The 13,943-nt window shown below is 48.7% G+C and overlaps 1 protein-coding gene across 4 annotated transcripts in view; it reads left to right on the forward strand.

The window, feature by feature from the left end:
* LOC147418248 (kinesin-like protein KIN-13A) overlaps window positions 1-13,943 on the forward strand; it is a 151,305-nt gene that overhangs the window by 38,762 nt on the left and 98,600 nt on the right. For all 4 annotated transcript variants that reach the window (XM_086507545.1, XM_086507544.1, XM_086507543.1 and 1 more), the window contains exon 8: window positions 13,574-13,876. In XM_086507545.1, the coding sequence (XP_086363671.1) occupies window positions 13,574-13,876 (303 nt within the window). The remainder of the gene's footprint in view (window positions 1-13,573; window positions 13,877-13,943) is intronic.

A 13,943-nucleotide genomic window follows, 5' to 3' on the forward strand; every position in this document is an offset into this window, starting at 1 on the left:
ATGCGTGGGAATACTGTTTGTGAAGGGTCCTAGTACAGTTATGTTGCCGAAATCAGGCCGGAATAGTTGAAATTCAGCCAAGTTTGTGTGGGGCAGCTTGTAGGGATCCACAACATTTATTCCCTCTTTTGAACAATAAAGAAATACCGAAAGGGGCGCCTAAGTTAGGGGCCAATCTGGTGTCGGTCTACTCATACAGGTGCAATCTAGCAGCTTGTATCCCTCTCCCCTTTGTTGTGTCTTGAAAGTACAGGTAAAATAGACGACTAATAATGGGTGAAAGCTAAATCAAGGTTTGAAGTAAAGTCTACCGCCCTTTTTGGATTGAACAGGCCAGTTTCATGGTTCCATCGACGGGATTAAATCACTTTTTCCCATAGAAGTGAGCCTTGGTCAGTTTTGGGCTTGAAGACACAGGGGATCATAGACCAGACATAGGGAATTGCAATTATGGCTGACAGACCAGATGATGTGACTGAAGAGGTTTCCTCTTCACAGGGTCAACAGACACATGAAGTGGGTGAGTCCTCAAGACCACCATAGACAGATGATGATATATTCAGGACCCAGTTGGCTACTGCTGTGGCTATGTTCACACAAGTAATGCAGAATCCAAGGTTTTTAGCCTTTCTGTAACCTCCTGTTCCGTCTCAGCAAGTTGGGTCACTGGATCATATTCAAAAGCCTGTTAAGGCTCGAGCACAGGTGATTCATACTGCACAGTCAATGGAAACACCTGTACACTTGACGGAGAACATGCAGTCTCCACAACCTATGCCTAAGGTGCAAGAACAGGTGGCTGAGATGCTAGTCTTTCAAGCTGTACCAGTTCAGCCCGCCACCTTTCAGCAGCCTATAGCTCGTTCTAATGGGCAGGGAAGCAACCTACAGGCTATGCAACAGGTCTTCCCACCACCTTCAGTACACCCTGGCTATTTTGGAGGTGGATCGGTATTCCAGAGCATGGCTGGTCATGCACCTGGAAATCAGTTTTACACGCCTGGAAAAGTGTTTGGGGGTGCTCAAACGATGATGCCTAACCCCATGTATGGTGTCACGGGCATGCTACCAGGGAGGTGGATCGGTATTCCAGAGCATGGCTGGTCATGCACCTGGAAATCAGTTTTACACGCCAGGAAAAGTGTTTGGGGGTGCTCAAACGATGATGCCTAACCCCATGTATGGTGTCACGGGCATGCTACCAGGGTTTTAGAGCACTCAGGGCCAGTTTGGGATGCCACCTGCAAATTTTGGTATGGCTGGAATTACCAATCAGCAGCCAAATATGGCATTTCCAGGTCAAGTTAATAGCGCCCAAGGAACACAGATGAACCCTAACAGTGTTCCCATGTTTCAGTCACTTCCATATGACAATTTAGCGCCGTTGGAGAGGCCAACTCCGTACAAAGAAGGTGGCAAAGGTGTGTCTTTCACGACCTTTACAGGGTTTGATGATAGGAAGAAGGCTCTTTCATTCCTCCAGCAGTTTGACAAGGCCTATGCAGGGGGAAACTTTACAGAGGCTTCAAAGGTCCGCAAGGCAGCCACTTTCTTGACAGGGAATGCGGGACAATGGTGGACAACTTTATTGCTTCAAGGGCAAGCTCCGTCCACATGGATTTACTTCAAGCAGATTTTTGCAGCAGCATGGTTATCTGATGACTTTGAAGCAGATGTCATGACAGAATGGCACCAGCTTAATGCTGCCACTTGCAGAAATTTGGATGATTACAATCGGAAGTTTTGGAAAGCTCTACTTCCAGTAATTTCCTATAGGTTTGTGCTATTGACAGAACAGATTGAAAAATACTGTTGTGGCCTACCTAAAGGATTGAGAAAGTACTGTACGAAGACAAAAGTCACTACTTTGACGCAACTCATCGAGGTAGCAAACACTGGCAATGGTTTGCTGAAGGGAGAAGATTGTGAATTTAACACTGGCGTCAAGGCAGGATCATGCAAGAAAAATTCAGGCAAGAAGCACGTTCCCAATGAGGCTCCTAAAGGGACTCAGGAGTCAGCCAACGCAGGGAAAGATAAAATACGGCTGAATCAGAAAAAGGACCAGCGAAGAAATGGAAAAGACATTTTCCTCGCAAGTCAGAAGAGCAAAAGAAGGTCCCGAGGACAGAGAACAAATGCTTTATATGTGAGCAGCTTGGCCACATTGCTTACAACTGTCCTACAAAGAAAAGGCGAGCTGATTCTGAAGACAAGGAGGACAGGAAAGGGAAGAAGCCCATGGCTTGTCTAGTGCCAGATATGGTGGGCGACAAGCCAAATTCAGATGCAAGTGACCTTTGCAGAGCATGGGGAAAGGTCAGGGATCAAACAGTGCTTATCTTCTTTGATCCAGGTGCCAAAGCCAACTTTATTTCCCTAGAGTTGGCTTCAAAGTTGGGAATCGGACTAGAAGAGATGGGGTATAGAGCAGAGGCAGGTTTGGCATGTTCTGGCCATACAGAGGCTGTGACACCCATCATTGGAAAGTTACGTCTACATATCCAGTCTTATGTAGATGCTGAAGAATTTTACATCATGCCACTGGACGGATGTGATGTGTTGTTAGGTATTCCTTGGTTATTTCGTGTAGAGGGAATCATGGATGCCTACAACAAAAAGATCACTGTATAGAGCAGGGGACAGACTCACATTCTGGATGTAAAGCTTAAAGGGGAGTCTATTCCCAGTGTATCAGCTTCTGCTATTACTTCTGTAATGAAATAGCATCTTTCTGCGTACTTGGTTTTTGCACGTGAAGTGTCAGATTGTGATGAATCAAATTTATCTGTGCTAGATAAAGAAAGGTCAATGTTTTTACAACAGTATAGTGACTGTTTCTCCGATTCATTACCATCTCAATTACCGCCAGAGAGACCCGAGGACCATGCGATAGATTTGGTGCCAGGCAGTAGCCCACCAAATAAGCCGTACAGGGTTAGTGCGGCTCAGCAGAAAGAGATAATGGGCCAAGTACAGGAGCTGTTGGAAAAGGGGCTGATTCAGCCCAGTTCATCTCCATTCTGTTCTCCAGTGTTGGTGGTGCAGAAAAAGGATGGCTCATGGCGTATGTGCATCGACTACCGTGCACTGAACAATAATACCATCAAGAATAGGTTCCCTATACCTAGAATTGATGATATTATGAACAAATTAGAAGGAGCAACTATGTTTAGCAGGATAGATCTAAAGAGTGGGTACCATCAGATCCGCATTAGATCAGAGGATGTGCACAAGACTGCTTTTAGAACAACGTTTGGCCTTTACGAATTTTTAGTGATGCCCTTTGGTCTCACAAATGCTCCTGCTACGTTCAATAGGATGATGGACAGAATTTTCCGTCCACACTAGCAGTTTGTTGGTACATTCTTTGATGACATGATAGTCTACTCAAAGAATGAAGAGGAGCATAAGCATCACTTGGCCATTGTATTCGAAGAGCTACGCAGTCATAGGTTGCTCATCAATGCAAAGAAAAGTGAATTTTTTTCTGGAAGAGATCCACTTTCTGGGACACATTGTCTCAAAGGATGGTGTTAGAATGGATCCTGCAAAAGTTGGAGCGATCAAGTCATGGCCAGATTTGAAGACGGTGCATGATGTTCGAAGCTTTTTGGGACTATGCTCCTATTACAGAAGGTTTATCCGAAATTTCGCTGAGATTGCTTCACCTTTACATGCTCTTCAAAAGAAGGCAGTCACCTTTAGATGGATATAGAAAGAGATTTCAGCTTTTAATCTCTTAAAGGAAAAGGTGACTTCAGATCCAGTCATTGTGTTGCCAGATCTTAGGAAGTCATTTGTGGTCCAGTGTGACGCCTGCGGTAGTAGCATTGGTGCAGTGCTAATGCAAGATGGCAGGGTAGTAGCCTATGAGAGCAGAATTTTGCGCGGGCCAGAGATGGCCATGCAGGTCTATGAGAAAGAGTTACTAGCTGTGATTCATGCGCTCTTAAGTTGGAAACACTACCTGCTAGGTGCAGATTTCGTTGTCAGAAATCCCCTCAGGAGTGCGTACCTGGCTAGTCACTGAGCCGTATATAGCCATGATCCCCCATATGATCTCTGTGGGTACTTCCAACTTCAGTAGCCTGTGCATCAATCTGGCCCTCGGCACTGTGTCAAATGCCTTGCGGAAGTCCACAAAGCAACAATACATCCGTCTCCCATGTGCCTGACCCTCCTCAATAATGGCTCTGAGTGTAAGAATATGGTCCAAAGTGGAGAAACCCCTCCTGAATCCAGCGTGCCCTGCTGCTCGTATGCCCTCATTTTCTGCCCATTTACTCAGTTGCTGTTCAAGAATGGATGCATATAGCCGTGCCAATGTGTGCCCTATCATAATAGTACGGTAGTACCCTGGTACCGTGGGGTCCCCTGCCTTGAAAAGAGGTACAATAGTAGATAATCTCCATGACTCGGGTAGTCCCTCACACATGACACGGTTAAACAACCGCGCAAGAACCTCTGACAGTAAATCTCTAGCATGTATCAAGTGCTCTGCCAGCAAACCATCATGATCATATGCTCTCCTAGGCCTCATCCTGTCAAGGGCGTTCTTCACCCTCTCAGTGGTAAAGAAGGTACTAGTGGCTGGACATGGCTCTAGAGGGTCTGGTAATGGTGGTTGCCCAGGTACTGTATATAATGATGCTGCATATTGACCCCAAATCTCGGGAGAGGTAATCATTGGAGGAGGTGAGTGCTCATGGAAGAGACGCCAGGCCTCACGTGAATCTCGGCTCAAAAAGAGCTGATACAAATCACGTTCCATCTGGGCTAAAAAGGCTCGCTTCTTCCGTCGCACTAAACGCCGAAGGGCACTCCGCGACTGTCTATATGTAATGACTCCAAGTATAAGCTCGCTCTGAATCTGAACTCTCATCTCTCTGCACTCCTCATCATACCAACTATTCTGAGGCATGTTCCCAGAATATCTTCTTTGATCTGGTTGAGTGTGTGGGTATGCCTCTGTTGCTGCCCCATGCAAGATCTCCGTCAATAAAGTGGTGATCTCCTCCACTGTATATACAGGCTCGGCTGCCCCCATCCGTCTGTAAATCTCTTCCACATAAACTGAATCCGTCTCTGGTGTAAAAGTATACCGTGTGCGTGCAATCCTCCGTGATGTCTGAGAGACACTATACTGGAAAGAGACTGAAAAAGTCAGGAGAGCAGGGTCCACTGCTACTCCAACAGGCCTAGGGCCCACACTGAGATCTTGAATATGAGAGATGAAGCTCGGTGAAGTCATGACATAGTCCATTGTACTGGCCCCATGTCTGTGTGGAAAGCATGTGAATCCCCTAGACGAAGGAAAAATCTCTAGACCATTAAGTATGGCCAGACCATGCGTAGTTGTCATCTCCATGAGATATCTCCCATACTCTGTGTGGTCTTTATCCTGTGAGTGTCTGTCAAGTCCCATCTCCGATATATCCATCTCTCTAAGAATCTCCTCCGAGGTATCATAAAATACCGTTTGGGAGATGCTTAGAGAGAGAGAGAGAGAGAGAGAGAGAGAGAGAGAGAGAGAGAGAGAGAGAGAGAGAGAGAGAGAGAGAGAGAGAGAAAGAAAGAAAGAAAGAAAAGAAATGAAATGTTATATTAACGTCTTCAGAAAGAAAGAAAGAAAGAAAGATTTTTAATGTCTATGTCAGGCCGAAATCGGCCTATGAGACAAATCAAATGTACATGGTGTGTATGTCATCCGTCTATCGGAAAGACAAATGAAACAAAACTGATACAAAACTGAACTGAATGTAGGTAGTGGAGTATCTGAGGAGGGATGGAGCTCTATCTCTAGGGGTATATGCATGTCTATATGCTCAAGGTAGTACAATCATGAGAATGCATCAAGCTATCTAGCTCCATCCTGTACTAATGGGGGGATGTAAGATGTGGTACATGGGCGGGTCTGGTGCCAAGGCTACCCGGATGAAAGCTGTCGGGTCGGCCCTCATCTGAGCCACTCGCTCCTCAGTGGCACGGCGCTCCCGGGCTCGGATCTCCTCGATCTGTCGGTGGTGGGAGCTCGCGCCCCTGTAGCCTGTGACTTGTGGTCGTCGTCTAGCTCGGTTCACCTCCGCCTGTGGGAGTGTCACTCCCCTCTGAGTGTCTGGTGAGGGAGGGGCGGAAATCCTCTGAAAGAAGTCTGTGAGCTGCGAGTGTCTCCCCTCTGTCTGTGTAGCTGTGTGTGGCTGTAGTAGTGTGTCCCGATGGCTCTGTATCTCTAGTAAGAAACGTCCGAGCTGTCTCTGATCTCGAGATTCCATGATCTCTCGGAGAGTGGGCTGTCCTCTGAATAAGGCCTCATACCTGCCTCTGATCTCAGTGTATGCTCTGCATCTACATACAAAGTGCTCCTCACTCTCCACCTCCTCTGTGCAGGCTGTGCAGATTCGCTCCTCCCTGGGAACACCAGTATGTCTCCCGATCTCAATCTCTAACCTGTGTGAAGCCACTCTCAGCTGACCAATCGCCACCCGTGAGCTATGTGGCATATATGTGTCCATGTAGCGTGGTCTCTGTATGAACCCCCCAGACAATATGGTGAGAAACTGGTCTCTGTAATCTGACATCCTCGTCCCCAAGCCGGGTGCCTCCCAGACTCTCCTAGTGTATAGCTGCCACAGATCCTGTCTCAATACCAAGTTCCTCTCACTGCGAGAGAGGTGAACATATGGTGAGTGGGGGTCGTACTGGAATGGTGGTAGGCTCTCCATGTCAAGACCGTGTCCCTCAAACCATGCTCTGACCTGTGAGTACCATGCTCTCTCATGCCCATTCTCTGATAGCTGTATAGCTGCCTCAAATGCTCTACGGGTAAGTCTGTCAGGAGGTAGCTCTCTCATCCTCTGGATGAAGCAAACTGTCTGGAATAGTGCCTCTACAACCATAGGTGGTGTGGCGAGCTCGGCTCTAATAATGTCATGTGGCACTGTCTTCTTGCTGCGGGGCAAGCGTGAGATCATACATACCTGTGGTCTCTCAAGCTGTGTCCACTGGTCAGCTGTCAATCCTGGTGCCCATACTGCCGTCGAGTACATCAAGGCCGGGGTGACTAAGGTGTCGAAAAGCCACCCCTTCGTGTGGGGCTCCTGAGAGTGTGCCTGGTGGCATCTCCGCTCTAGCATGGCCAGAGCTGCATATCCTCGGGTGAGCCTGTCAACAGCAGCCTGCGTCATAGTGAAGGGTCCTGGTAGGCTGGTGAATGTGATGCCAAGGTAGACATAGGAGGTGACTACATCAACCTGTCCTCCTGGTGCTGTGAAGGTGGCGGTGCTCCTCACTGCACTGGATGTGTGAAAGATCATAACCTTGGTTTTGCCAAGGTTCACAGTCAACCCCCTGTGTGTGCTGAATTCGTCCAAGGCCTCAAGATGGCGTTGCAAGCCCTCGGGTGACTCTGAAATCAACTCAATATCATCAGCATATAACATGATGTGGACCGGAGTACCTGCCAAGTCGCTCCCCTCTCCCCCTGCTCGCAGTATGTAGTCGGAGATCTCGTCGATGTAGAGCCCAAAGAGTGTCGGGGAGAGTGGGCATCCTTGCTTAACACCAATGGTGCTAGCAATGGTGTCTGAAAAACCGCCTGGGCAACGAACCCGACCCGTCACCCTCTCATAGAGAGCATATATGGCCCAAATCATCTCTGTTGGTACCCCAATGCTGTGAAGGCGCTGGAAGAGTCTCTCGCGTGGGACTGTGTCAAAGGCCTTGCGGAAGTCCACAAAGCAGCAGTAAAGCCTCTTCTTCCGCGCCTTTGCCCCATCAATGAGGCAGCGCAGAACGAAGATGTGGTCAGTGGTGGAGAAAGCTCGTCTGAAACCTGCCTGGCCTGGAGCTCGTAAACCCTTGATCTCTGCGTAGCAGCTGAGTTGTGCCTCAAGTACTGCTCCACATAGCTTGGCCATCGTGTGGCCAATCATGATAGTCCTGTAGTTCCCTGGGTCCAGGGTGTCGCCAGATTTGTGGATAGGCACTATGGTGTGCTGTGTCCACTCCTCTGGGAAGCCCTCCCCTATAGCCTGGTTGAAGACATGTGCAATCAACGGGGCTATAGTGACCTATGAGACCAGAAAGTTACAATGTGGTGGATCTGATACAAAGTCAGAGTATGAAAAAAATGAAATGCCAAATGTCACAATAAAATACTATGGAATCCTAAACTACTAGGTGTGAACTAAGCAACTAGCTGGGATAGCTAGATCACAAGAGATCCAGCATCGGTCGCTGGCGGATCTCATCAATCTCCTCCATGGTCAGTAGTATGACCAGGCGTCGTGCATGTCAAGCCAAAGTGATCCGAATCCTCTGATGCAGCCTCCGCCGATGCTGTGTAGTCCTCCGCAGTCGTGGGCGTCTGGATCTTCCCAGCTCAGTCGCTCGGTCGATCAGTGTGCCTCTGGTGTGAGGCGACGAGCTCTGCTATGGTAGTAACTCCTCTGGTGTCCATTGGCAGCTCTAAAGAAATCTGTGATCTGTCTCTAGGACTGGCTAGCCTCTCCTCTCATCAGGCTCTCTCTGTGTCTGCGTAGCTCGAGAAAAAACAAACCCAAGCATCTCTGATCCTCGTACTGCATGACTCTGGAGAATGATCCAAAGCCCTCTTTGAACAAGCAATGGAAGCGGCCTTGTATCTCGTAGTAGACGGGGCAGTGGCATGTGTAGTGCAACTCTGTCTCAGGCTCGATGTCACACAGGGGGCATGTCCTAGCCTCTGCTGGTACTCCGATGTATCTCCTAGTCTCGATCCGCAGCTGGTGTGAAGATGTACGTATCTGGCCGATAGCGCATCGTATCCCATGAGACAAGTGGGTGTCCATGTATCTGGGCCTCGTCACAAAACCATCAACCGTAAGCTGGAGGAGATGCTCTCTTTAGAAAGCCATCTTCGTGCCCAACTCTTGTGCTGGTTGTATCCATGTCCTCCTGGTGTCTAGCTGAGTCAAGTCCTAGTGGATGAGCCCGGTGATCTCGGACTGTGTAAGAGTCAGAGAGGGTGCATCCAGTGAGTACTGGAAGGGAGGCAATCTGTCTATGCTGAACCCATGCGCCTGAAACCATGATGTCATCTCCCCATACCAACATGCTGTATCTCCCTGCATGGCTAACTGTCGAGAGGACTCAAGTGCAAGGCGGGCATATCTGTGTCTGGGAAGTTCCCACATGCGGTGTATGAAGGAGACCGATCTAGTGAGTGCCTCAACCACTAGTGGGGGGGCAGCTAGCTCTGCTCGAACAATAGCACGTGGTACTGAGGCCTTGGCTCTAATGAGCCGCGAGATCATAGAGACCAGAGGCTTCTCCATGTCCCTCCATCCATCACTGCGGCCTGTCCTCCCGTGATGATCTAATGAAGGTCCCCAAATATCAGCTCCATAAAGCAATGCAGAAGCCACCAGAGTGTCAAAGAGCCAGAGCTTCGTACGAGGCTCCTGAAACTGAACCTGTGAACACATCCTTTCCAATCTACCCAATGCTGCATGGGCTCTGGTCAGTCTAGTGTTTGCTGCCCTCCTCAATGAAAATGCTGGCCCACTAAAAACCACTCCGAGGTAAGTGTACGCCTCTGTATATTCCACAGTCTCCTGGCCGTATGTGAATGCTGGCGCTGATCTCTTGATCCACTGTGGGGTGGTATTAAATACCATGACCTTGGTTTTACCAAGGTTGACGGACAAACCACTTTCCTGAGCAAACCTATTCAAAGCATCCAAGTGATGTTGCATCCCCTCCGGAGAGTCGGAGATCAACACGATATCATCAGCATATAACAATAATGGAATCGATGTCCCTGCCAACTGTGCACCTCTATCACCATCTCTCTCAATGTAGTCAGAAACCTCATCCACATACATACCAAATAGAGTAGGAGAGAGCGGGCAGCCCTGCTTCACCCCAATAGTGGAGTGAATCGGTGTGGATAGACCCTCTGAGGTGCGTACCTGCCCCACTACTGACCTGTATAATGCCATGACCCCCCAAATGAGCTCTGTGGGTACTCCCATCTGCTGTAATCTGCGCATCAATCTAGCTCTAGGCACTGTGTCAAATGCTTTGCGGAAATCCACAAAGCTACAATAGATCCGTCTCCCACACGATCTACCCTCCTCAATGATGGCTCTCAGTGTCAAGATACAGTCAAGAGTAGAAAAACCCCTCTTGAACCCTGCCTGCCCGATTGCTCGTATCCCCTCCCTCTCTACCCATCTACTCAGCTGCTGCTCAAGAATAGATGCGTACAATCGTGCCAATGTGTGTCCAATCATGATAGTGCGATAATTCCCAGGCTCCATAGGGTCTCCCGACTTGAAGATGGGTACAATAGTAGATAGGCTCCAAGTATCCGGCAAGCCCTCACACATGGCACAGTTAAACATCATTGCTAGAAGCTCTGCTAGTAGATCTCTGGCATGCGTGAAATGCTCAGCCACTAAACCATCATGATCGTATGCTCTCCCAGTCCTCATCCTGTCAATGGCCTTCCTCACCATCTCCGCGGTGAAAAAAGCACATGTGTGTGGGCATGGATCGGGAGGGGCGGGAAGGGGGGGCTGCTCAGGAACTGTGTACAGAGATGATGCGTACTGGCCCCAGTCCTCTGTAGAAGTGATGGGGGGGGGGGGGGGGGAGAGTGCTCCTGAAAGAGGCGCCATGCCTCACGTGAGTCCTGACTCAAGAACAATTGATATAGATCCTGCTCTAGCCGAGCCAAAAATGCCCTCTTCTTCCGCCGCACTAGGCGTCTGAAGTCAATCTGTGATTGTCTGTGAGTGATGTCCCCCAAAAGCACCTCCCTCTGAAGTCTAGTTCTAGTGTCCCGGCATTCCTCATCATACCAACTGTTCTGGGGCATGCTCCCCGAACGGCGTCTCTGCTCAGGCTGGGTATGTGGGTATGCCTCTGCTGCTGCATCATGTAGTGTCTGTGTCAATATAGTAGTAAGCTCCTCCAGAGGTCGCCCTGGGTCCTCTGTGCATAGGCGTCTGTAGATCCCATCTATGTATACAGAGTCTGTCTCCCGCGTGAAGGTGTAGCGAGTAGGGGTTGCTGTCCGTAGCCTGTGTGCTACACTAAACTGAAAAGATATGGTCATTGACACAAGAGCATGATCCACTGCCACACCAACAGGTCTGGGTCCAACCATGAGATCCTGGATACTAGAGATGAGGCTCGGCTGTGCCATGATATAATCCACTGTGTTGGTTCCATGTCTGTGTGGAAAGCATGTAAAACCCCCTGAAGCGGGAAATCTGTGTAGGGCATTCAAGATGGCCAATCCATGTGCTGTCCCCATGTCTATCAAGTGTCGCCCATACTCAGTGTGTTCTCCATCTTGTGATAGTCTGGATAGGCCTGTCTCTATAGCATCCAGCTCTCTCAGCATCTCCTCTGAAGTATCATAAAATACTGTCTGATGATGGGCAGTCCTAGCGTTGAAATCCCCTAGAATGATGATGTCACCATCTCTAGAGAACTCCCATATGTCATCATCCAAAATAGAGAAAGGGGACTGTCCTCTGGGTGGTGCATACACTGGTGTGCTCGGGGGAAAGTAGCAAATATCAATGTAAAGATATCTGTCTGTCTCTGCTCTCAATCTCACCCACATGTACCTAGCTTGCTCATCTCTGCGGGCTATATGTATGAATGGCTGCAACTCCTCCCTGAATAACACTGCCACTCCTCCTGATCCTCGCCCTCTACGCTCTGATCGTGTCTCCTGTCTATAGGCAGTCTCCCATCTATATCCACTAATGTGAGGCATGGACTGGCCGGGGGCGTGATGTGTCTCAGAGTAGAAGACGATGTCTCTTCCCCTGAAACTATCCTCAAAGGCGCCCACATCAAGTCCCATAGATCCATTACAATTCCACGTGGCAACTTTGAGGGTGGTCCCATGGGTCTCGTACCGTCATGTGGAGCGCCGCTCTACAATCACAACCCAGCCATCTCTGTAGAAGGCCGTCTTTCCCTTCTCCCTTGCCGCTTGAGTCTCTTGCATTACCTCTCTCATATGCGCAAGCTGTGTGAGAGTGAGGTCATCTCCAAGAAATATGCCCGTTTTCTTTAGTGTAGGACGCTTCTTCAAGAAGTCCTTCTTTGCCTCCATGGATGGGAAACGGATGATTAGAGCTCTCCCTTTTGAATTCTCCCCATTGCCTTGTGTCTTCTTCCCCACCCTCCATGCCTTTGTATGAGTAGCCTCACTACCCATCATGCGGAGAACTTCTTCAACTTCGCCTTCCACCTCATCTTGGTCTTTTAGACCGGTTACTCTTATATGCAAAGCTCTAGTTTTCCTTCGTTGTTCTTCCTCTAGAGTCATGTTGATGATTGTAGGAGTGGGGACAGATGTGGTTTCTTTCCCTTTGCCTTTCTTAACGACTTCTATCCACTTCTCGGCCTCATCCGCCTTCTTTTGCGTCTTCGTGATCACATCCATCCACGAAGACGTCTTTACCATCTTTTGTTTCTCCTCCTCTTTGATCATCCGTACCTGCTCTTTGATGACCTTGATTTCCTCTACTACCGAAGGCTGGAATTCCCCCTCCTCTAGTCCACTGCTCGCTCTATCAGCAAGTTCTCGCTTGAGAGCTGAGACCTCTTCTTTAAGTGCTTTGGAGTCTGCCTTAAGTGCTTGTAGCTCTGCGTGCAGGTCTTCTTTCTCTTTCTTCCACTGCGCGCCTTCGTTGAGAAACATTTGAAGAAGGTTGGCCTTTTCTTTCCACCATCCCTCCATATCTGCTTTCCGGTCTTTCATCTCCTTCTCCATTTGTGTAATCCGCTTGTTTGTAAGCACAAAGGTTGCCTTCGGATGGCGCTTACATACCGGCGAAGCAGTCATGACCTCCTTCAAAAATAAAAATACAAATGCGCTTCTGCCAAGTCAACCCACTATGTGCACATCACACATACATCCCTGTCCCGCATAATGCATACATGTGTGTTCCCCATATCAATCGTACATTTTTGAGATTTTCCTTTTCTGCAAATTTCTGTCAATGCTGAAATTTATGTAATTCTGAAATTCTGCAATTTTGAAATTTCCCTGCAGGTCTGCAACTCGTGAAAAATGTAAATGTAAATTCTGTATTTTCTAATTCTGCAGGTCTGAGTAAATGAGTAAATTTTGCTCGATTTTTTTTAAAAAAAATTATATTTAGAGGTGGGACTGCCCGCAATCTGCCCTGTAATGCACTTGTGGGCTTTGGGACGGGGGGGGGGGGGGGGTGGGTGCGGTGTCCAGCCACGAGTAAGGCGGGGGGGGGGGGGCAACGTACTGTCACAAGAGGCGCAGTCCAGCTGCTGAGATAGTAAGCGCGCTGCTGCCTGCTGAGAGAGAGAGCGTGTGGGGCTGAGTGGGCTGCGTGGGCAGCGCTCAACAAAGCAGTAGGTGGCGTTGGCAGCGCTCAACAGGGTGAGGCAGTCCAGCAGTCCAGCGTGAGAGAGAGCTGGTGAAGTTCCACGCGATGGCAGTCCAGAGAGAGAGAGAGAGAGAGAGAGAGAGAGAGAGAGAGAGAGAGAGAGAGAGAGAGAGTTCAATTGTTCTGTAAATTTGCAGGAAGCTTTGCATGCGAGAAGATGGGCGCCAACAAGTGTGTATCGTAGGCTTACAGGAATTCAAGGTTTCAGATGTGGAAAGTGTAAAAGATTACATTGAAAGAGGTAATGTATCACGGAGTACAGGCTCTACTGGGGCAAATGAAGAATCATCAAGGTCGCATGCAATCCTTCAATTGGTTGTGAAGAAGTTTTCAAACAGAAAGGAAGAGAGCGGAGGTAAGCTGGTGGGAAAGTTTTCATTTATTGATCTGGCTGGGAGTGAGCGAGGGGCCGATACTACAGATAATGATCGACAGACAAGGTTTTCCTTTGTTGCAGCAATGTGTTTCAGTTTGAGTAGGTAGTTTTGGGTTGATTACATTTGTATC

Source organism: Adiantum capillus-veneris, chromosome 30, assembly GCF_014529385.1.
Source record: "Adiantum capillus-veneris isolate H3 chromosome 30, ASM1452938v2, whole genome shotgun sequence".
NCBI classification, from domain to species: domain Eukaryota; kingdom Viridiplantae; phylum Streptophyta; class Polypodiopsida; order Polypodiales; family Pteridaceae; genus Adiantum; species Adiantum capillus-veneris.